The sequence below is a fragment of the Macaca mulatta genome, chromosome 13, assembly GCF_049350105.2.
Source record: "Macaca mulatta isolate MMU2019108-1 chromosome 13, T2T-MMU8v2.0, whole genome shotgun sequence".
NCBI classification, from domain to species: Eukaryota; Metazoa; Chordata; class Mammalia; order Primates; family Cercopithecidae; genus Macaca; species Macaca mulatta.
The window spans coordinates 85616675-85641610 of NC_133418.1; the positions used below are offsets into that span (position 1 = coordinate 85616675).

General features: G+C 34.5%; 1 protein-coding gene across 10 annotated transcripts in view; it reads left to right on the forward strand.

Annotated features, from left to right (window-relative positions):
- Positions 1-24936, forward strand: part of MAP4K3 (mitogen-activated protein kinase kinase kinase kinase 3) — a 187146-nt gene that overhangs the window by 127169 nt on the left and 35041 nt on the right. For 4 of the 10 annotated variants that reach the window (XR_003721773.2, XM_015112178.3, XM_077959682.1 and 1 more), the window contains 8 exons: positions 377-435; positions 1877-1939; positions 10037-10095; positions 16545-16583; positions 16990-17043; positions 19607-19649; positions 21348-21507; positions 22676-22788. Coding sequence is in view for 8 of the 10 variants with exons in the window: in XM_015112178.3 (XP_014967664.1) it covers positions 377-435; positions 1877-1939; positions 10037-10095; positions 16545-16583; positions 16990-17043; positions 19607-19649; positions 21348-21507; positions 22676-22788 (590 nt within the window). In the remaining 2 variants the exon portion in view is untranslated. The remainder of the gene's footprint in view (positions 1-376; positions 436-1876; positions 1940-10036; positions 10096-16544; positions 16584-16989; positions 17044-19606; positions 19650-21347; positions 21508-22675; positions 22789-24936) is intronic. The other 6 variants (XR_013402837.1, XM_015112179.3, XM_077959684.1 and 3 more) reach the window with 3 other exon arrangements.

Here is a 24936-nt window from a genome sequence, read left to right on the forward strand (position 1 = left end):
AAGGAATGCATTCTAGTGTTCAGTAGCGGAGTAGGGAAATTATAATTAACAATCATTTATTGTAAACTTCAAAATAGTTAAAAGATTTGGAGTGTTCCCTAACACAAAGAAATGATAAATGTTTGATGTGATGGATATCCTAATTACCCTGTTTTGTTCATTATACACTGTCCACATGTATCAAAATATCACATGCACCACCATGAATATTTACAATTATTAGTATCAGTTTTAAAAATTGAAAACAAAAATCTTTGAAGATCAGTGTGTGGTTGATGGTAGCATTAAATGTATTTTAGCATGGAATAACTTTTTAAATTATTGTCATTAAGAATATAAAAACATCCTGGTTTTACTTTTTTTTTTTCTTTTTTAGTTGGCCAAGTGAAATTTGATCCACCCTTAAGAAAGGAGACAGAACCACATCATGAACTTGTAAGTAGCGTAGCCTTAGAATGTTAACACTGAAAATAAATGTTTTAATTTGTCTCTGTGATGTATTAGTACTGACCAAAAAAGCTAGTCGTTAATATTTTCAAAAACATTTGAGGTCCCAGCCTGGTCAACATAGTAAGACCCTGTCTCTACAAAAAAATTTTAAAACTTAGTTGACATGGCGGTGTGTACTTATAGTCCTAGCTACTTGGAAAGCTAGGGCAGGAGGATCCCTTGAGCCCAGGAATACAAGGTTACAGTGAGCTATGATCGCACCACTGTACTCTAGCCTAGGCGAAAGTGTGAGACCTTGTCTTTAAAAACATAAAATAAAATTTTAAAAAAACTTGTGGGAAACAAAAAGGTAAGTAATTCTCAAATTCATAATAAATAAATCTGTGTTGCTGAATATTTTCAAAATTATTTTAGGAGAAACTAGTTTTACCATCCTCTGATTAAATGTTTTTAATGCTAGCTTTTAATTATTTTTTATTTTTTATTTTTTCTGTTTTTGAGGGGCTTTTTAAAATATGTATCTTTAGGATAAATGCCATGGTTTCCAAACATTAGAGTAGAGTCATATCTGTATAGAGGACTAAAACTTAGGGAGATGAGGCATACATAGTAAATGAAGTTTGTCATTCATTTAAGGCTTGCTATAACTTTATGAATATACTTTGCATGATTCTTTTGTTGTCTTATATACTCCTTTCCAGATAAATGATAATATATTAGATTCAGTCATAAAAGTAAAATACTTTGCAGCTATTTGAGATGTTAATATTCTATAGAACAATAAAAAATGAGACATTGGAAAATACAAAATTCTAAAGAAATTATTTGCCAGAGTTCCATATGATGTCTGTTTCATTTTTTTTATTTGCTAGTTAATAAGAGAAAAAAGTAACTTAATAAGTACTAAGGATTGAAGTAGGAGCTTTCTTATTCAATTTAATGCTTATTTTAGCTCTCTTGACTGAAGCATACAAAGGGAGTCATTAGCCTTTACCTTATGGTTTCTCTAATTCAGTGTACCAGTGTGGAGGAATAGAATGTTAAAGAAAAAGTCTTAAAATGATCGTATTGTAATACCAAAGCCTGACATTTATGAAGAGGGGTGGAGAAAATTAAGAAAAAGTAGTCATGATATTTATAAATGCTAATTGTGTTTTGTTAAGGCAGTTTGAGTTTATTTTTTGTTTCCCTTTGTAAGTTGGCATTGCCTGTATTTAAATTCTATACTAATTTAGTAACTGCATTTTAGAGCAAAGTTGTTGCAATGTTGCTTTTTTAGAAGCTGCCTAATACAGTTTGACTTTCCATTTGCCTTAATAAAATTATATTAGCAGGACTTACTTCATTTGTGAAAGTTTCCCTTTGTGAATGTGTGGCTTTTAGTCTAAGCATAAATAACTTGGGTTTCTTGGTCTCTGCTAAACAGCCCGACAGTGATGGTTTTTTGGACAGTTCAGAAGAAATATACTACACTGCAAGATCTAATCTGGTATTTCTCATCTTCTGATTTTCTTTGTCAGCATTGTTTTAGTCTTAATTGTTTTCTTTTAAGATCAAACATTTTGTCCAGTTAAAGCATTGTTTTATAAGTTGCTATCATTTAGCAAACTTCCATATATTAAGAATTGTAGCAATTTTTTCCCATAACAAGTTACATATACATATCTACTTATTCAAATATAATGCTGTAGTAATAAATAAACATTACTTGCTTGTCTTTTTTATGAAAAATGTTAATGTTTAATTTTCTCATTCATATATTAGGGTTTTTTTTTTTTTTAAGAAATGGCATTTCCCTGTAAAAATGTCCAGTTTAATGATGTAACTTGTTTTAATGAACTAGAAACCATCCATCCATATATATATATAAACTATTCATATGTTATATGGTACATATATTGATATGTATTACATATATAATATATATTCATCTATCATATGGCACACACATATATTATTCATATAATATATGGTACATATATAATTTTTAAAGATAATTTGCTCCTACATTAACAATGAAATCATTCTCAGATGAAGTTTTAATTTTTCAGCATTACTATCATGTCTGGTTTCCTTAGGACAAAATTTAGATTATAAAACATTCCTGAAGTTATAAATACTGTCTTACCATTACATAAGAAAAAATGAGAAATTGATGCGATTAAATATTACATAAATAATAGTTGTTATTAAGTAAATAGTTCTTTTTCTGCTACTGTGGTTCGCAAGAGCCCCAAGTTACCCACATATTTACTCCCAGATTCTACTTTTGACTTTTAAATGGAATTTTCCTTCTCTTTCCTTCCTCTTTACCTTAGTAACATACATCTTTCAATTTGGGTTGGCTTAAATGATTCTTTATGTAAATTTTTTAATCTAGGACCTCTGACATTTATAAAATATAAAAGAGATTTTAGACATAATTTCCCTTCTTTAGGGAGGTTGCTGTCCTATTGGACAGAATGTACTTAAACATTCAAACTCTTACCCATGCAACAAAATACATAATGGCTTGCCAAAATTTTGCCAAGTGGAAAGTGTTGGTGAGGGGAAGCTAACATACAGTACGTATTGTAGAGATGAGAGAAGGAGAAGAGCTTTGGGGCCCATGTGGCTTATCTGGCTTCTGGGAGGGACTAAGACTAATGTCAGTATTGTGTAGGAACATTGTAGATTCTTCAGGAAGAAAAGGGACAGATGCTGGCTCTGTTTCATGGGAATTGGAAACAATTGCCAGCACAGAGCACAGGTTTGAGAGATGTCAGGCAGACAGCTGAGATTTTGGAATTATACTAATCTGGGATTCCTTTTTTAAAAAGTAGATTTAAATTATCAAAGAGGAAGTGATAGATGAAGCCACAAAATTGCATACGTTCCCCATTGTTAAATCTGAAAAAAGAGTGCAAAAAACTGGTTACCATAGTGGATGATGCTTATGTTTAACATTCAGGTAGAACCAACATTGGAGGTAGGGAAGAAGCAGTTGAAAAGCTAGGAGAGCCAGTAAACGCACTGTCTCAAAAAAAAGAGGGGATGTGTTCAATGGCCTAAAGACACAAAATGTGTGAGAATTGAGAATTAACCCATAGGGCCAAGTGAGATAGAATGTCTGAAGAAAACACAATCGGTGATTGCTGGATTGAAAATGTCTTCAGAATTAGACATCTAGGGTAGAATGACAATTAGTGAAATTTATTGCAGAAATAAAGACAACACAATCAACATTTTGAATTGATTCTAGTATTTATTAATATCCTCCATGTAGAAAAGATAACAACAAAACTGGAAACATAATACTTTAAAATTACAGAAATTTGGCCAGGCACGGTGGCTTACGCCTGTAATCCCAGCACTTTGGGAGGCTGAGGCGGGCAGATCACGAGGTCAAGAGATCGAGACCATCCTGGCCAACATGGTCAAACCCTGTCTCTACTAAAAATACAAAAAATTAGCTGGGCGTGGTGGCATGTACCTGTAGTCCCAGCTACTTGGGAGACTGAGGCAGGAGAATTCGCTTGAACCTGGGAGGTGGAAGTTGCAGTGAGCCAGGATTGTGCCACTGCACTCCAGACTGGCAACAGAGTGAGACTCCATCTTAAAAAAAAAAAAAAATTACAAATACTCTTTTCTCTGCCACATGTGGAACTAGCCTAGTAACTTGAATAAGTTACCATATTATGGCTTTGTTCCCTGTAACTGCTCCCACCTTCATCCCTGCTCCCTGCCCTGTAATCAGGAGTTTCTTGTGGTGCAGGGGAGCAGTTGACAGGGGTCTTGTGACAATGGAGGGATTTAGGGACTGTTAGGCTAGTTCTGGCAGAAGAGGATGAATGAAATATTTGTCAGAGTATACAACTTACAAAATCAACCTTAAAGCTCACTCCCAATGGTAACAAAAGCTAACATTTATCTACAGGTTTTTATATACCAGGCATTATTCTAAGCATTTTAAATATATTAGTATTCTTGTTTTACAAATGAGGTGATTTAAAGTGCAAGGAAGCTGAAATTCGTTACTCTTTAGCTAAGAATAGCAGAGCTAGGATTCCTAAGCAGCCTGACTCAGGAATTCAGAACTAAACCACTGTGCTGTATCGCCTCTACCCAACGTCGTCAGTATATGTTTTTAAAGTAAAAACATACTGGGCCCCCCACCTTTTAAAAATAAATATATATGTCCGATGGTTATGTTTTGTTTCGGTTTTTTTATTGTAGTAAAATACACATTACAAAATTTACCATTTTAATACTTATGTCTACAGTCCAATGGCATTAAGTACCTTCACATTGTTATACAGCTGCCACTGCTCTCCATCTTCAGAATGATTTCATTTTCCCAAACTAAAACTCTATACTCATGAAACAATAACTCCCCATTCCTTTTTCCCTCCAGCCCCTGGCAGTGAACACTCTGTTTTCTGACTATGAATTTGACTTCTCTAGTTATCTTGTATAAAGTGAAATCATAGCATATTTGTTCTTTTGTGACTGGCTCACTACTTAGCATAATTTCATAGTATCTTCAGGGTTCCTCCGTGTTGCAGCATGTGTCAGAATTTCCTTTTTAAGGCTGAATAATACTCCATTGCATGTAAATACCACCTTCTGTTTATATATTCATCTATTGATGGACAGTGAGCTGCTTCTACCTTTTGGCTATTGTGAATAATGCTGCTATAAACATGGATATACAAATATCTGTTTGAGTCCCTGCTTTCAACTCTTTTGATATGTAACTAGAAATGGACTTGTAGTTCTATCTTTAATTTTTTGAGAAACTGCCATACTATTTTCCACAGCAGCTGCAACATTTTTACATTTCCACCAGCAATGCACATGACTTGTAATTTCTCCACCTCCTCATCAACACTTGTTATTATCCTCTGTTTTGTTTTGTTTTTAACTTTTGATAATAGCTTTCCTAATGGGTATGAAGTAGCCACAGTTATTTCTGTGTTCTAATGTTATCAATTCTAAAATCTTGGCACTATGAACAAGATTTCTTCTCTTACAAATGCTTGTGTGACCACTAAAAGCCTGAGGAATCCAAAATGTCTGGCCCTCATCTTAGCTGGCAATTGGCACCAAGGTAAAAACCCTAAATTCCTTTGGGACCAGAAGGAACATTTACCCCTTTAAAGACCTTGCTGCGTAAACATTCCATATTACCCGTGATTTCTGGTTGTTTTAAATGCCAACTGTATTTATTTTATGATTTTGTAAATGAATTTAGAATATTGTATTTCAACTTCTGTGCTATCCAAAAGTGCTCTCGTAAAAAAAAAAAAAAAAAAATCAGGTAATTAATATATGAAGCCAGAAGAATAGGGCTCGATTTTTTAGAATTGACAGTATGAGAATTTTTGAAAGATGTCTGAGTTTAAAACAAAAACTCACTGTAAGTTAATTAAAAGAGTTTTGCCCATAACCATAAAAATTGGTTTGTCTGATCAGCAAAATGCTGTCTTCAGATTAAAAGGTTATATTACACATCTATCTTAACTGATGCTATTTTTTTCTAATTTGCATAGTTTTACTGGCTATTTAAGCCCATATACCAATAAAAAAAAAATCGAAAGTTAATTCTGTATAAAACACTATGTTGACCCGGCGCGGTAGCTCACGCCTATAATCCCAGCACTTTGGGAGGCCGAGGCGGGCGGATCACTTGAGGTCGGGAGTTTGAGACCAGCCTGGCCAACATGGCAAAACCCTGTCTCTACTGAAAATACAAAAATTAGCTAGCCATGGTGGTGCATGTCTGTAATTCCAGCTACTTGAAAGGCTGAGGCAGAAGAATTTCTTGAACCCAGAAGGCGGAGGTTGCAGGGAGCTGAGAATCGCGCCTCTGCACTCCAGCTTGGGCAACAAAGCAAGACTCCATCTCAAAAACAAACAAAAACCCAAAGAACACTATGTTAATGGCTATGGAGAGGAATAAATAAATAGTAACATAATCATTGCTCTGAAGAAGTATATGGTATACCTCACCTTGCCAGTATTCATTTCCGAGCCTGCGGTACAAAAGTCATGTTATTCAATTTTCAGGCTCCTTAATCTGCTTTTGTTAGTCAGAATCCTAACTTGATCAGTTAATATTCTGACTCTACTTGCTTTTCTGACTTTTTAAGAAATAAAAAATATTTGAATTATCCTGGATCCATCCCCTCGCTATTTCTATAAATCATCTACTGCATTACAAGGTATCTCACTAACAACCTTATTTGTGCCATAATTTTCTCATTTTTGATGGGAAAATATTTCTCCTGTTCTCTCTTTTTCTTGGTCAAAATATATTGCTCAAGTATTTTTTTCTTTTGTGTTTTTGTAGTGAACTGTATCAATTCTATTGACTTCCTGCTGCTTTCTCATCAGGTATAGACTTAAATCTCCCAAGGGGATTTTTTTTAAAACTACAATAAGATGTTTTTGGTCATATGCTTTTCCTTTTCCAGTGCTCCATGTTACATCCTTTGTTCATTTTCAGTTTTCTCACATGAAATAGTCTCCCGTTCATTAAAATGAACTATTGAAATTAGGACTTTGCAACCTAAATAGATACTTTAATTGGGCTAGGATAACGATCTTGAACTTTTAATCTGTACTAGGTTATTGCATGTTTTCAGCTCTTGTTCCTTATTTGACTCTACTGTGTAAACATTGTCATTCATTAACAAGTTGATGCCTGATTAGCGCTACTAACTTTTTTTATGCTGGCATACTCAAGTGTTTCTTGTTTAGCTTATAAAGAATGACCATAGGATACCATCATCTTGGGATAGTTTGAGTGCCTTTCCAAGCATTATTTTGGTAGCATTTTTCTGATATGGAATAACTTCCAAATCCTTTTTGAAAAGCATTTTAGATCAGTCTTTCTTGGACTGCACCAAAGACATATAATTAACAACTAACTTTGCCCTGGTTTCACTTTTGTTCCTTTCCTTTTTATTTCTTCTCATTTTCCTTATCCGATTTTCTGTCTGAATTCCTGTCAGATAATAGGTGCTCGGTAAACAATGGTTGTATTAAATGAGATTAGAAACGTTTTAGAAGGATTTAAAGTAATATTTTACTTATGGTATTCCTGGCACATTGTTTTAGTTCCATGGTTGCTATAACATAGTTTAGGGAGAAGAAATTGTTAAAGAATGAGCCCCTTTGAATTTCACCTTTCCTGGTAAGACTTGTGACATGACCCATTTAATCATCAGACTTGGATCTATCTACAACTTCTCTCCTGGCCTGAATGTTCTATATATTAGCCTATACTCAATTTTCTATTAATGTATTGCTTTAGTTATTTTAGATACTTTTCTTACCTTTCTAAACATACTGCTGATCTCGGTTTTTTGGGGGGGGTTTTTTGGGGTTTTTTTAATTAATTAATTTATTTTTTTTGAGATGGAGTCTCTCTCTGTCGCCAGGCTGGAGTGCAGTGGCGTGATCTCAGCTCACTGCAACCTCCGCCTCCCGCGTTCAAGCAATTCTCCTGCCTCAGCCTCCCAAGTAGCTGGGACTACAGGCTCGAGGCACCACGCCCAGCTAATTTTTTGTATTTTTAGTAGAGACGGGGTTTCGTCACGTTGGCCAGGATGGTCTCTACCTCCTGACCTCAGGATCCACCTGCCTCGGCCTCCCAAAGTGCTAGGATTACAGGCGTGAGCCACCACACCTGGCCTATTTCCTTTATTTTTAATCATTATTACCAACCTTTTACTTATGTATCAGATGAGCTGAATATTCTACGACACATCTGTGTTTATATAACAGAAGCCATGGCCACTCCACACGAATGTGTGCTTTTGGAAGCTGTCATTTGATTAAAGTCTTAGAGATTATATTGGCTAAAAATGTAGCTGGTCTGATAGAGGGCCCACTTATCCATAGCTGAAGAAAACAAATTTTGTGTTTGTTTAACTTAATACTTCTCTTTACTGAATACTGCAGTTTAAGGATTCAATAGTAAAGTCATGACCACTTAAACTGTGCAGTTTTGTGGTAACAATGATTAAGATATATCATTACAAATTAAAGAGTACAGATGTCCTTTTTCATTAGAATTTCGTGTGATACCAGTGTGACAGTCAACTAATCTTTTTTATGATGTGTTATCTTTTCTGACACTGATAAGAACACTTACTGTTATGCCTGGAAGAACACGAATATTGAAGAAGACAAATTTGAGTCTTGTCTAAACCAGGATTTTGATTTTAATTTTCATCAGATATTTTTTTGACAGATCTTGGAATATTTAAATTTTAAAGTGCTTTTCTCTTAAATGTAATGTATTGCTTAAAATCCTTATATTCTGAGGCTTAGTATTTTTTGTGATTTAGAATTAGCTTTATGTATGTTAATGAGGCTGAAGTTTTATTTATGGGAAAATAAACAGTTGGCATTTGAACAAGCATTTATTTATGGTGCAGTCAGTTTGTGCCAGGAACAATGCTAGACCATAGGCTGTAAGGAAAGAAGATAGATTTGATCATTTCCCATTGTTTAAGGAGCTCACTTTTACAAACATGTAAATAGATTAAAATGCAGCGTAAGTGCTAGAGGAGCCCTGTATGTTGAATGCTGTGGAGACTTGGAGAAGGCTGCAGATAATCTTCCCTGGCAGTCTTGGAAGGCGGCTACTCCAGGGTGACTTTTGTGTTAAGCCCTAGGGTGACTTTTGTGTTAAGCCCTGATCATGAATCTGAGAATATCTTGTAAAAGTAAAAAGCACTTTAAATACGCTATATTCCAATGTAAATAAGATTCATTTTTAAAATGTCAAATATTCCCCCTTAATGGTTAAAACAGTGCGTAGATTACAGTGACTCTTTAAGAAGGGGACAAAAGGCAGCTTTACTTCGTGCTTTTCATGGTTGTTGGAAAGCAGGTTTCTTTTTCTCAAGAAGGCATTTGAGTTGAGCATGTGTACTGTTCATCCTTTTACATGTTAATTCTTAACACTCTGTAACCCACAGCATTAAGTCGGAAAGTGTTTAAATAGTTGAGGAACTGCCTTAATACTCATTTGAAGTTTTGCTTTTATACTCTTAACAAATTATTAAAAGTCCTTCAATACAGTGTATAATATTGTACAAGTTCATATATGTAATTTACTTTTAAAATAACACCCAATTTTATATTTTAAAAAATTATTACCTACGTGAAATAGCAGTAGAAATATATGAATGTGTATATATACATAATTATTTTAGATACTATATACAAAGTAAACCAAGATTTTTGTTGCTTATTCACTTCTCTGAACATTTTTGCTTCATTATAACTGGAGAATAAACACCTTATTTGAGCTTTTTTCTTTCTAAAAACTGATTTTTCCAAAAGTTAAAGTAACAGTAACCAAAAATGAAACTTTGCATATATTATTCAGAAAAATTCCAAGAAAAACACTCAAATAATAAAATACTTAAATCAGGACTATGAACTCATGAAATCCTTCTTTTTTAAGAATGTATAGCAATACAGATTTATTTGGGGGTCTGGGGCTTGTCCTTTAAAAATAATATATATTAATGTATCATGGTATGTGATATACTACTATTGTGCTAAATATTTTATTTTGTACTATTAGGATCTGCAACTGGAATATGGACAAGGACACCAAGGTAGTTACTTTTTAGGTGCAAACAAGTAAGTAAAGTTCTTTTAAAACTTAATTTAAATTCAAGAATGATTAAGTTGTCTTTAATATTGTATTTTAATATTTAAGGTAGAAAATTGTATTAGGCTGGTAGATATATTTTACAATATGCATTTAATGTTTTTCCATTGCTTCCTTGCTCATTATTTAGTTAATAGTTGTCACAATGGGAAGCATCAACATAATTTTTTTATATCAAGCTGCTTTGCTGATCTTGTATGTTAGAGAAAAACCACGTGTATTGCCACTGAAGGCAGATACATGTTTTAGCAATTTATTTCTAAACTTGATCTGTTTATTTCTTATAAAACTTGCTTTGATACATCTCTTAAGATGGGTTGGTCACTAAAAACAGCTGGAATTATTCATACAACTTAGAAATCTTAACTTTTTGGCTATACTGCTTTTTTAAAGTAAGATAGTAGTTAAAATGTGTGTCTGAATTCTTAAAAGTTACCAATCTATGCAGTAAATAAATTCAACAGTTATTTAATGCCTCTTCTACACCAGGCACTATCTAGTTGATAGAGGCACACAGGTTAAAAGGCAGCTTACAGACATTAACAATTTAAATTGTTCATTTGCCAGGTATGACGGGAGACAGAACTTTGCTATTCCTCTTAGAGTCTCATTTTCTAAGTTTGTGGATAAATTATCATAAAAACTAATTTCTAAGGGAATATAATTTAAATTACCAAGATCTTCCAGCAATGCATATATTATTTTAATAATCAGAACAACTTAAAATTTCATTTTTCTTTTTTTTGAAGCAGGCAAGTCTCACTCTGTTGCCCAGGCGAGAGTGCAGTGATGTAATCTCGGCTCACTGCAACCTCCACCTCCCAGGTTCAAGTGATTCTCACGCCCCAGCCTCCCAGTAGCTGGGACTACAAGCGCCCACCACCATGCCAAGCTAATTTTTTGTATTTTTGTAGAGCCTGGGTTTCACCATGTTGGCCAGGCTGGTCTCAAACTCCTGGCCTCAAGTGATGCATCAGCCTCAGCCTCCCAGAAGGTGCTAAGATTACAGGTGTGAGCCACCATGCCTCGCAAAATTTCAAAATATTATTTCAGTTGCATTAGAGAGTTGAGACATATATATTCCCATATTTTAAGTTAAGCAGTTGAGAAATAGTAACTAAAGACAAATAGCTTAATTTTAACGGTAATAATGCAAAATCATGTGTTTTTTTTTAATAAACTAAATACCAAATGTTTAATTTTTTACTTAAATATACTATACTTTCTTAACACAGAGAAAAGGCTTTAATAACAACCTAGAGAAATATATTAGTTTTTATTTAAACCGAACTTCAGTTAAATACTATCAGAATTTTTAAAATATTATTAGCTTTGATACTATTATTAAGTCATTATTATTATTAGCATTTATGTTTTTTAAATGGAAAATAAGTGTAAAATTTTCTTGGTAGAAAAATGAAATTTTACCTAAATAGTAGCTATTTGTGATTTATAAATTGTCTTAGTTTGTTGGTGAAAAACAAAGGAAAGTTTGTCTCATAGTGGATTAGCAAATAAAAAAAATTTTGAAGTGTTTTTATGTTCTTTTCTCTAAATATGAGGTCACTAATTTTAAGGACCTTGTTAGCAAATTTTAGTGTATTTTAAGAGACTGAAAAATTTGGGAAAATATTTTTTACCTTTTTTGATTCATTTTAAATATATTTTTAAAATTTGTACATGTAAAGTACAAAAAAAAAAAAGTAGCCCCTCACTAAATGCTTTTCCAGATTCCTTAGTTCCCATTGTCTGATTTCTGATTGTTAGACATTTTCATAGTGTATAGTTATTTTGGCTAGGTAAAATGTTAATAATTTGCCCAACCTTCATTTTTTGATTAATTGGATCCCTGCTTAAGGAACTGTATTCTATATAACGAACCCTTGGCAAGGTAGGTTGGCCAAAAGTTTGCTCTTGGACTGTGTTTCGTGTGTAGGTTTAGACATACATGTGACATGAGCATGGATGTAGCACTTCTCTTGCTGTATTGATATGTCTGCTTCATTCTTGTGATTAGGCAGTGTTTTAAAAAAAGGTATTTCCTGCTTTCTCCATAGGTGATCAGGCAGACAGATTTCCATTGATGGGTTTCTACCTATTCCAGACCATGCAGGAACTATCTAATTAGAATTGTTAACATAGGACTTTTCTTCTTCTAACAGGAAGCATATGTATTTTGACTTACACTTACTTGTCTCCTTTTCTTTGGAATTCTAATCTCACTAAGGTCAGCTTTTCTGATAATTTATTTAAAACCAACAAAATACTATTTTTAAAAGAAAACACTAGGCCGGGAACGGTGACTCATGCTTTTAATCCCAGCACTTTGGGAGGCTGAGGCGAGTGGATCACCTGAGGTCAGGAGATTAAGACCAGCCTGGCCAACATGGCGAAACCCCGTCTCTACTAAAAATACAAAAATTACCTGGACATGGTGGCACATGCCTGAGGTCCCAGCTACTCGGGAGGCTGAGGCAGGGGAATCACTTGAACCCAGGAGGCAGCAGTTGCAGTGAGCCGAGATCGTGCCATTGCACTCTAGCCTGGGAGACAAGAGTGAAACGCCGTCTCAAAAAAAAAAAAAAGAAAAGAAAACATTAAATTATTTATGTTTTGTTTTAATTTAGGGCAAAAAATGTTGAAGGTAAATTTTATTCTAATAAGTAATAGTTAAAAGAGTACATTGAATTACACAATTCCTGGCACAGTTGAGTATAGCAGTAGTAAATGCCAGATGGCTTTTCGTATAAACTACATGACTTTGAGAAATTTACCTCTATTATTGCTAGTAAAATGGATAATATAATAGTACCTGCCTCATAGGGTGCTAAGGATGAAATGGAATAATCACTATAAAGCATTTAGCACATTTAGGACTTAGTAAATACTTATTAGTTGCCTTTATTTATGGTAGTTATTCAGTAAATAATTGTTGATTGTATGAACAAGTATATAATATGAGTGAATAAAACTGCTCTTTAATTTTAGAGAAATAGGGCTTTTTTGTTTGTTTGTTTGTTTGTTTGTTTGAAATGTAATCGGGGCAGTACTTACAGATTGGGGACAGTTAGACAGTTTTGAAAGATGTTAATAACCTGCAGGCTGATTCCTTAGCTAATGAGAATATGCTGAGTATTTTGGTGGTCGTTTTAGACCTCTCCCATATCTGTTTGTACATTGTCTCATTTTTAACCTTTTCATCAAAATTTCTTACTCATTTTAGATTGACTTAGAATTCAGCATCTGAAAGCGTTGTTTTTGTTCTGCTTTGTTTTGTTCTTTACTTTCTAAAACTTCCATAAGAGAAGAATTCAAGTGGACTAGTGAATAGTGACATTGTTTATTGTGTAACACTCAATCTTGGTGAATAAATCAGTATCACATTTTCTCCAGTGCTCTCAAGATGCAATATTTACTGTAAACAGATTTTAGCAAATTTAGCCATATTTCATTTTCTCTTTTGTAAAGCCTAAAAAGTAAATCATGCATCCTACTTTTCATTAAGACTGTATTAATTCTATAATTTCTTTAATAAAATATCTTAACACATAATGGAGATTTATAGGTGAATGGATTAAAATGTACATATGAATCCCTGGGCCATGGGCTATCTTCTTTTTCATATTCACTTACTCAACCATTGTTTTATTGTTAGAGAACTCCCAGGAAGATTCTTTTTAAAAAAGTGAAATGCTGGCCGGGTGTGGTGGCTCACGGCTTATGCCTGTAATCCCAACACTTTGGGAAGCTGAGGCAGGTGGATCACTTGAGGCCAGGAGTTCAAGACCAGCCTGGGCATACAGTGAGACTCCGTGTTTACTGAAAATACAAAAATTAGCCAGGCATGGTGGTGCACCCCTGTAATCCCAGCTACTCGGGAGGCTGAGGCATGAGAATTGCTTGAACCTGAGAGGTGGAGGTTGCAGTGAGCCAAGATCACGCCACTGCACTCCAGCCTGGACAAAAAAAGTGAGACTCCATCTCAAAAAAAAGGAAATAAAGTGGAATGCAGTATAAATCCAAATAAATATGGTATATTTTAAATTATCGTATATTCAAATCCTAATATTTTCTATTGTAAAAAGAAATATCTCAAAAAAGATTGTCATGTGCTTAACAAAAAAGTATTTTTTCACATTTAAAATTACATAAAAGCCCACTGTACAGTTCAGAGGCACTATGTTTATTTTGGTAAAATAGTTTAAAGCAGCACTTCTCAAATATTTGGTCTCATGTTTTTTTTACAGTGTTTAAAATTATTGAGGATTCCAAAGAGCTTTTGTTTATAGGGGTTATAACATCAATATTTATAGTATTAGAAATTAAACTTAGAACTTTTCAAAATGTTAATATATTTTTTAAATAATATTATTTGTTATAAATAACATACTTTTTTGTGTGTGTTTAAAAAAAAAATCTCCATTCTTAAGGACCAGTTCAAATGCCACGTCTTTACAGTGGTTTCTTATAACACCACTGATTTCTCTCCTGAGACTCAGAGGCAACGAATGATTGCCATAAAAGGTTTTATTATATATGTCCGTACACTGCAGCACAGTTTTTGTTGAGGTCCACTGATAACACTTTTTATGAAAAAAAAATAGCTATTTTTTATGAAACAAAGTATTAGTAAGAAAAGGAGCATTGTTTTACTTTTTTTTTTTTTTCAAGTCTTCTTAATAGAAGACAGCTAAATTCTCATGTCTCCTACTGCATTTAATCTGTTGTGGTATCACATATCTTGTAGTTGCTGGAAAACTCCAGTGTATACTCATGAGAAAATAAGAGCAACAAAGGTATTACATATTGTGAAAATAGTTTGGACCTTGCAGACCCCTACAGGAGACTAAGAGACCCCAGAATTTTTATAACCACAATTTGAGAACTGCTAGTTTAAGGAAATGTTACTTAGACAATAATAATAAAGAAAATAACTAATCAAGTCCCAACTCTGCCCTAAATTACCTTTCTAAGCACTTTACTACATTAATTCAGTAGATCTTCTGACAGCCACTTTGGAATAAGTACTGAGGTGATTTCCACTTTACATAGCTGCAAACCGAAGCATAGAGAAATCAGAGTAACTTATCCAGTGCCGTATCCTGTGATGGTGAAGGCAGGATTCAGATTCAGACCATCTTGGCTTTAAAGCCTGTCTTCATTTTGCTCTACTGCCTCTAGACAGAAGCTCCTGCTTTCTTAGAGTTGGCCCTTGGAGAACTTTGTGAATAAGATAATATTTGACTACAGTACCTCACTTTTTGTATCTCCATAATAGGGCTTGCAATTAGTTTATGGTTTTCTTATAGGATTTACCACTCTGGAGTCATAAGTTTGTCATTTTTTAAAATTTAAATTGTTGTTAATCTGGGCTAATTAAAATATTGATGCCTAAAAACTATTCTATTAATTACTTACAGTAGATAACCATACCTTTCAGTTTCTCTAGTTTTATGTTTTGTAATTTTAAGGGCAGTTTTTCCTGATGTGTATTAGGAGGGAAAATGATTAAAAGGTGGTACCTTATAACTTTTAGGGAGAGTAAAATTTTTGCTGACTCACTTTTATCCCAGTAGTGTATTAGTAACTATATTTATCTTCCCTATTAGCTCTGAGAAGTCTATTGAGTCTTTATGCTTGAAGAGTGTAATTTAGGAGGTGTGCTGCATGAACTTGCAGTGAAAAGAAGTAAGGGAACTTCAGGAATGCCATAAGTTCTCTCTTACATTCCTGAAAATTAAAGTTTTGTATACTGCTCCTAATGGTAAAATCCTCGACCTGGTCTGATACAGGCTTAGTCTCCCAAAAGTGTAAATGTGTTTGCCCGTGCACCACTGGAGAACAAATCCTTCAGGTAAGTGAGTGTCTTCCGTGAAGGCAAAGTGCTACTACATTCATGTATTCACATCACATGCATGCATGCTTCTGCAGAGAGATCCAACATGGTGAGTTTCATTTTGTAGGATTGCCTGAGAGCATGATGTTATTTTAAAGTGTGTCACCTTCCTTATTTTAAGAAAAAGAAAAGTGTATGTAATTTCAGGTGTCAGGTATAACATTCCAGGTAAAATTTGAATCCTGGAAGCTCCTGACTATGACCCTGCAATTATTGTTTTGTCAGTACTGTTGTGACATTCCATGGTGAGTTGTCTTCTGTTTGAATTGGTATTTTTCAATAAATATTAGGATTTCTTTTGTTCATTTAAAATACATATATAAAGACATTAGCAACAGGAAAATAGAGGTCTCTCATTCAATATAACTTGATGTTTTATGGTTGCTGAGGTGATCACTAGCAAATTTTCAGTAAATGGTAAAAAGTAATCATTCAAAAAATGTGTGGATAAGTTTAAAGTGATACACATTCGCTATTCCTTTGATAACTTACATTATTTTTGTTTTTGTTTTTTCTTTTAAGGAGTCTTCTCAAGTCTGTTGAAGAAGAGTTGCATCAGCGGTAATTTTAATTTTTAATCCTAAAGTACTTTACGTCACAGACAAGTAAAGGCAGTTTGCCCCCTTCTCTGTTACGTAGCCTATTTGTTTGAGTTGTCTTTGTTTTTCTTTAATAGAGATAGGGGCTTGCTCTGTTGCCCAGGCTGGATTGCAGTGGTGTGATCATAGCTCACTGCAGCCTTGAACTCCTGAGCTCAAGCGATCTTTCCACCTCAGCCTCCCAAGTAACTGACATCACGATCCACTGCTCCCAGTTCCTTGTTTTAATTCTGAATCTATCCTATCCTATAAAGATGTAGAAATAAAATTTTATCTTATGGTAGCTTTTCCTGCATTTCCTAAAATTTCTTCTTACGCTGTTTTGGTAAAATCCGTTTAATAACAATGACATTATTCTTTTTATTTAGAGGACACGTGGCACATTTAGAAGATGATGAAGGAGATGATGATGAATCTAAACAGTAAGTTCTGTCTCTGTTTTTGGTAAAAAGAAAAGGTGTCATTTGACCTGATTTCATCCATCTGGCAGCTTAATATTGATGGAAATTTTAATATAATTAGTAACACAGTATCGTGGGTTGTACCTCAGTTTCTTTCCTTTTTTCTATTCTAGTTATATTAGCTTGGGCTGACATAACAAAATACCATAGACTTAGACAACAGAAATTTATTTCTCACAGTTCTGGAGGTGGGAAGTTCAAGATCAAAGGTACCAACCAACTTGGTGAGGGCTCCCTTCTATGCTTGCAGACAGCCGTCTTCTGGCCATGTCTTGACGTGGCCTTTCCTCAGTGTATGCACATGGTGGGATCAGGGGTAAGAGTGGTCTCTCACCCTCTTTTTGTAAGATCACCAGTCCCATAGGATTAGGACCGCACTGTTACAACCTCATTTAAGCTTAATTACTTCCTAAAAACCCATCTCTAAATATAGTCACATTGTGGGTTAGGACTTCAATATGTGAATTTTATAGCGACACATTTCAGTCCATTTTTTCCAAAGAACTTCAGAAAAAAACTAACAAGGACAATAATTTTTTATTGTAGATTTCTTAGTAATTGATAGCTGCTGTAACTTCACTGCAACTACAAAGAAGCTTTTTATAAATCTGATTAAATTTTGTCTGCTATATTTCAAATGAACAAATACTTTGGATATAAATATATAGTTTTAGAGGAGGAATATTTTTACTATTATGTATGCATTGATGTTTACTTTTTTGTTTTGTGTTTTTTTAAATAAAGATGCAGTTTCATGGTAAAATGATAAGAGCGCTTGACTAGCAGTTGAGGGCATAGGTTTTCCTTTTCACTTCACTACTCTGATCTTGAGTAAAGTTACATAACCTTCCTAGGCCTTGAAATCCTCATCTGAGAAATTTGTGCTTCATCATAGTACAATTTTTTCTTTCTTTCTTTTGAGACAGGGCCTTGCTTGCTCTATGACCCACCTGGAGTGCAGTGGTGTGATCTTGGCTCATTGCAGCCTTGACCTCCTGGCTCAAGCAGTCCTCCCACCTCAGCTACCTAAGTAGCTGGGACTGCACCTCCACACTTCCTAATTTTTTATTTTATTTTTTTGTAGAGATGAGTTTCCACCATGTTACCCAGGCTGGGCAGGAACTCCTGAGCTCAAGTGATCTGCTCACCTCAGCCTCCTAGAGTGCTGGGCTTACAGGCATGAGCCACTGTGACCAGCCTCTTGCTATTTCTAAAACTGATCCTGAGTTATAATGAATCCTAACTTCGATCACAGTCTGCCTATAATTTCATAAAGCATATATATGGTTTTTGATGAGCTTCATTGAAGATGTTTCATATCTAACAGTAGCAAAAATGAAGTTTACAATGTGATATATTTTATACCGTATCATTTGTTTCATAAGCCAGATGTGGCTTATGTTCTTAATTATTTACCTTTCAGTTGATATAAACTGGAATTATAATTATCTTTTCCAGTTTTAATTACAGTATAGTACTTAGAACCAAAAAAGTGTATTACCCAGTTACTTCTTTTTAAATTAAATTTAATTATTTTAACTGAAATAATTATAATACAAATTTATGGGGTACATACTAACGTTTTGATACATATAATGTAGTGATCTCTTCAGGGTAATTAACGTATCCGTCATCTCAAACATTTATCATTTCTTTGTGTTGGGAACATTCAATATCCTCCTTCTTGCTATTTGAAACTAAATAATACATTATTGGTTGGTTTGGTTTTGTTATTTGAGAGAGTCTTGCCCTGTTGCCCAGGCTGGAGTGCAGTGGCGCGATCTTGGCTCACTGCATGCAAGCTCTGCCTCCCAGGTTCACGCCATTCTCCTGCTGGGACTACAGGTGCCCACCACCAAGCCCGGCTAATTTTTTTGCATTTTTAGTAGAGACGGTGTTTCACCGTGTTAGCCAGGATGGTCTTGATTTCCTGACCTCATGATCTGCCCGCATCGGCCTCCCAAAGTGCTGAGATTACAGGCATGAGCCACCACTCCTGGCCCATTATTATTAACTATAGTCATCCTACAGTGGTATAAGAGAGTAGTACTTATTATTCCTCTTACATAACTGTAATTTTGTATACTTTAACAAATCTCTCCCTTTCCTCCCCTTTTCCTTGCCCTTCCCAGTTCCTAGTATCCTCTGTTCTGCTTTTTACTTCTATGAGATCAACTTTTTTTTTTTTAGCGTCCACATGAGTAAGAATATGCAGTGTTTAACTTTCTATTTTGGCTTATTTCACTTAACATAATGTCCTCCAGTTTCCAGTTACTTCTGAATAATACCTCTAGCAACATTTCACAAAATACTTTAGAAGAAACTTACAATCTTTGAAAATGATATTTGTCTGTGCAGTTTTTTTCTGTCTTTGAAAAAATTATTATATTTTAGGATTGATACATTTGTAAGAAAAAATTATTATATTTTAGGATTGATTCATTTGTAAGAAAAAATTATTATATTTTAGGATTGATTCATTTGTAAAATGAATAGTTCTGATTCTAAACTTTTCTGTTTTTAGTTCAACTCTGAAAGCAAAAGTTCCACCTCCTTTGCCACCAAAGGTAGACAGATTTATTTTTCAATTTGATATATGTGTATGTGTTATTGTTCTGCCAATTTAATACTTTGTTGAGAGTTTTTCTAACTTTTCATTTGTGATCCACAAAGAAAAATTGTGAAGTTGATATAAGTAAATGATTTTTTATTGTATTTGTCTCTTTTTATAATGCCCAACTTATATTTAGTGTTCATTCTTTTGGTTTTTTTTTTTTTGAGACAGAGTCTCGCTCTGACACCCAGGCTGGAGTACAGTGGCATGATCTCGGTTCACTGCAGCCTCCTCCTCTCGGGTTCAAGCAATTCTCCTGCCTCAGCCTCCCCAGTAGCTGGGATTACTGGCACGCACCACCACGTCCAGCTAAACTTTTGTATTTTTTAGTAGAGACTGGGTTTTGCCATGTTGACCAGGCTGGGCTCAAACTCCTGACCTCAGGTGATCTGCCTGCCTTGGCCTCCCAAAGTGCTGGGATTACAGGCATGAGCCACTGTGCCTGGCCTTATTTAATGTTCATTCTAAGTAACAAGTCCTAGGAATTTACACTGAAAATGATTGTATTAATGGATTAGCGTTACTTGACTTGGGTTAGAAAACTCACATTTCTTATAAGATTGTTTTTCTCAAAATCTGCAATCTGTTCCTGACATCTAAGAATAAATATAGTAATTTATCATCATAGATACTTAATTTTCAAAAGATAATTTTAAATTAAAAATACAAAATAGTACAACAATTTTTAAATACTTTTTAACAACAAAATTATTTTTCCAAACAAAACCATTCTAAAATAGTGATTTCAGCTGATGGGTTGTTTTTTAAAAGGTAAAATGAGCTAATATATATTTTATTTTATAAGTTCATATGCATAGCAAATTTTAATTATAATATGAGCTGCTTTAAAGTTTAAAATCAGAGTGTTACAAATGAGAGTTGGAGTCTTACCAGTCTTGTCATTCAGTTTATTACTATTTTTATTTATTTACATTTTATGCAATTGAGAAAATCCTGATTCATACAGGTAAATAATGCTGTACTTGCTTGTTTAGTTTTATCATAGCAGAAGTAAAGATATCTGAATTTCAAAGAAATAAGTGCTGAACAATAATAAGAGACACGTTATAAATTCTCCAAACGTCAGCCAACTGTAGGTTTTTCCATTGTTTGTACAAAAAGTATCTCAGGCATCCCATATTGCTGTGTTGATATTCTTCAACATGATAACATTTTAATTGGTATCCTCTCATGCACCTGGTCTGAAAGATTAAGCATTACCATAAAGACATTGAGTCACCTAAGAGACAGCTTAGATTAGACAGTTGATAAGGCGCTGAACTTTGACTAGCTTGAATATTTAAAATAAAGAGATTCATTTAAATTGAAGGAGATAAGAGAGACTGAAATATTTTTATTTGGCTAGTCTAAGTGGAGAGACTTATGAGGAATTAATAAAAAAGTCGACTTAGAGGCCCTATTATTTGCACAGCAGCAAAACCTGAGATGTACACATTTTAGTGTACATTTTTAGAATATGTTTACAACAATAAGATAATCTGAATTGGATGGTTGAGTAACCTTTAAACTCATCTGGTAAACCTCTAATGTATAGTAGAAATAGTTTGAAAGTTTCTGACATATAATAGTATTTACTTCAGGAAAATAATTTGATGTTTCAACGTTGGTCTCTTTTTCTATATTATTTCAGCCTAAGTCTATCTTCATACCACAGGAAATGCATTCTACTGAGGATGAAAATCAAGGAACAATCAAGAGATGTCCCATGTCAGGGAGCCCAGCAAAGCCATCCCAAGTTCCACCTAGACCACCACCTCCCAGATTACCCCCTCAAAAACCTGTTGCCTTAGGTAATGGTGGAGGATGACAGCAAATACGTTACCAGGTTTTCATACTATGGGCGGGGGGGAAAAATGGAGGAAAACTTTCTTTTAAGAGATTATTTGAAATTCTTTTGGTGGAGGAGTGAAGGAAAGCAATGGCTATGGAGATGTTTTCTGCTTTTTGCCTACTGGCTTAAAGTGTTTTTGTGACAGGATTCCCTATGACACAGTCTGAGATACTTTGTCCTCATCTCATTTCATATTTAGCCTTCTCTCTTCTAAAGACTGGTTCACTGTTCATTTAGCTACAGTGTGGAAACAATGCAAATTAAACTGTGAACAAACACGGAAAATGTGTTTTGTGTCTAGGTTACTTCTGTTTTACAAGAGAGTACCTTGTCTAACTCCTTAATTCATTTAATCATTTCTAAAAAAGTAATTGGTATTATTTGCTAGGTGTTTGCCTCCAAATTAATACTAGAAGGAGCTATTTTAACACTGTAAAGACTCCTCTGTGTTTATCCAGAAGAAGCAATTTTTAAAAAGAGCAACTAGCCCGGGCGCGGTGGCTCACAAAGTGCTGTAATCCCAGCACTTTGGGAGGCCGAGGCAGGTGGATCACCTGAGGTCAAGAGTTTGAGACCAGCCTGACCAACATGATGAAACCGCATCTCTACTAAAAAAAAATACAGAATTACCTGGGTATGGTAGCGCCTGCCTGTAATCCCAGCTACTTGGGTGACTAAGGCAGGAGAATTGCTTGCTTGAACCTCGGTGGCAAAGTTTGCACTGAGCCAAGATCACGCCATTGTACTCGAGCCTGGGTGATAAGAGAGAAACTCCTTCTCAAAAAAAAAAAAAAAAAAAAAAAGCAACTAAAGTTTCTTGGATGACATAATATAAATCACCCCTTTTCTAAAAGTAGTTACAAAATCAGTATTTGGTTTTTTAAAGCTGACAAATACATGTACTTATATATAACCTGAATTTAAATTTGCCTAATATGCCAGAAATAAGAGATATAGATAGAAGAACATATATATGACGTCTTACTTTCATAGTAAATATTCTGATTAGGTGATTCCAAATGAATGACACTATCCCAAAGTTAATATTTTTCCTTTCCTACTTGATAACTTTCTGAATAAAAATTTTCATGAAGATAATCATTTTCAATGAATATATCTTATTGAAGGAAATGGAATGAGCTCCTTCCAGTTAAATGGTGAACGAGATGGCTCATTATGTCAACAACAAAATGAACATAGAGGCACAAACCTTTCAAGAAAAGAAAAGAAAGATGTACCAGTAGGTATTGATATTCATAAGTTCTACTTGTGTTTGTTTCCTTTTTAACTGTTAAGTTAGTTTTATGCTTACAATTAGTGAAACTATAGCACTAGTATATTTCGCAATTACTATATTGATATTTTAGTATATTATAATGGTGAATAGATTATTTAAATCTTGAAAAAAGTAATTTAGCTATGGTAAACTTGAATGATGGCTTTTTATTGTTTCCATTATTTAGACCAATTTGTTATGTAGTATATTATAAAACATCTTCTTTATACAGGTAAACGCTTAGTATTCTTGTGATTGTTCACAAAATAACTATTATTATTCTCATTGAGCGTAATTGATTCTTAATAGTTTCTCTTACAGTCTCATGAAGTTACGGAAAGAAGGACATAGATAAAGAAAGCTGTAGCTTCTACCCCAGGACAAATTTCTAACTATAGATCAGGGGTCCCCAACTCCTGGGCCGCAGACCAGTAATGGTCAGAGGCCTGTTAGGAACCAGGCCACACAACAGGAGGTGAGCAGTGGGCAAGTGAGCATTACCACCTGAGCTCCACCTTCTGTCAGGTCAGCTGCAGCATTAGATTCTCATAGCGCAAACCCTGTTGTGAAGTGTGCATGTGAGGGATCTAGGTTGCACACTGCTTTTACGAATGTAACTAATGCCTGATTACCTGATTAACAGTTTCATCCCCAAAACATACCCTCCCCTTCAACACCCATCTGTGGAAAAATTATCTTCCACGAAACCAGTCCCTGGTGCCAAAAGGTTGGGGATCACTGTTAGAGATTACATAAGTAGAGACATTGCTGCTCTTACCACTTCAGGAAAGGTGAAATTAGCCTTAGCAGCTACTCCTATCACAAATGTTAGCTAAAGCATCGTAACTGTTAAAACATAAATGTTATTCATCAGGGATCATGAAGAGATGAAAAATTTTAAACATTTGTAAAGAATTGACTTATAATCACTGGAAGACATTCAACTATCATCATAGAATTTAAAATAGTAGAAAATCCTTAAAATCCCCAGTACCTCAACAGATGTCAACGAGATGAATGGAATTTTTTGGAAGTTTTTGTATACACTAATATTTGTTATTTTTATGGAAATTTGTAGTATATTCAGTATGTTTGTACACATATGTGCTATGGTTTCTGCAGTAAGCACATCACTAGAGGTTTTTGTGCTATATCTATTTAACTTTTTAAAAATATTTCACTATACAATATGACATTCTTAAAATTCATGTAAAGCATTTGGTGTTATTCGTTGTAATTTGTGAAATTTAGGTTATTTTTAACAAGAGTGTAAACTATTTTTCAGGAATGGGTTTTATGAAGTTCTATCCAACTGAGCAGTGCCTTTTTGCTTTCAACAATTTAAATTTTAACAGACTTGCTAACATAATAGTACAAAAATGCAGCTGAGTGACTGTAACACAGTATAAAATAAATAGCCTTTGAGTGATGTAAACTTTTTTTTTAACCTTTCCTATGGTACTAAGTAAACATTTTTGTGTATTCATTTTTAGTTCACTTTTTCTGTTACCTTACTTCATTAAGATAAGGAACTAACTGTTTCAGTAGTTCTGAAATAAATATGTCCATGGCTGTATCATAGGATAAACAGTATCAGGGATATATTGAAGCATGCTTACAGTTTATGCTGTAATTCTTAAAATTATTTACAACCCTCACATCTGTAATCCCAGTGCTTTCAGTGGAAAAGGCAGGGGGATCACTTGAGACCAGAAGTTCAAGACCAGCCTGGGCAACATAGCAAAACCCTGTGTCTACAAAAAATAAAATACAAATTTAGCCAGACATGGTGGCATGCACCCATAATCCTAGCTGCTCAGGAGGCTGAGACAGGAGAATCACTTGAGCCCAGGACGTCGAGGTTACAGTGATCTATGCTTGCCTGCCACTGCACTCCAGCCTGGGTGACAGAGCAAGACCCTATCTCTAGAAAAATTTAAATAATAAAAAATAATATATTTATTTATTTATTTATTTATTTTATTTTGAGATGGAGTCTCACTCTATCACCCAGGCTGGAGTGCAGTGGCGCAATTTTAGCTCACTGCAACCTCCTCCACCTCCCGGGTTCAAGCGATTCTCCTGCCTCAGCCTCCTAAGTAGCTGGGATTA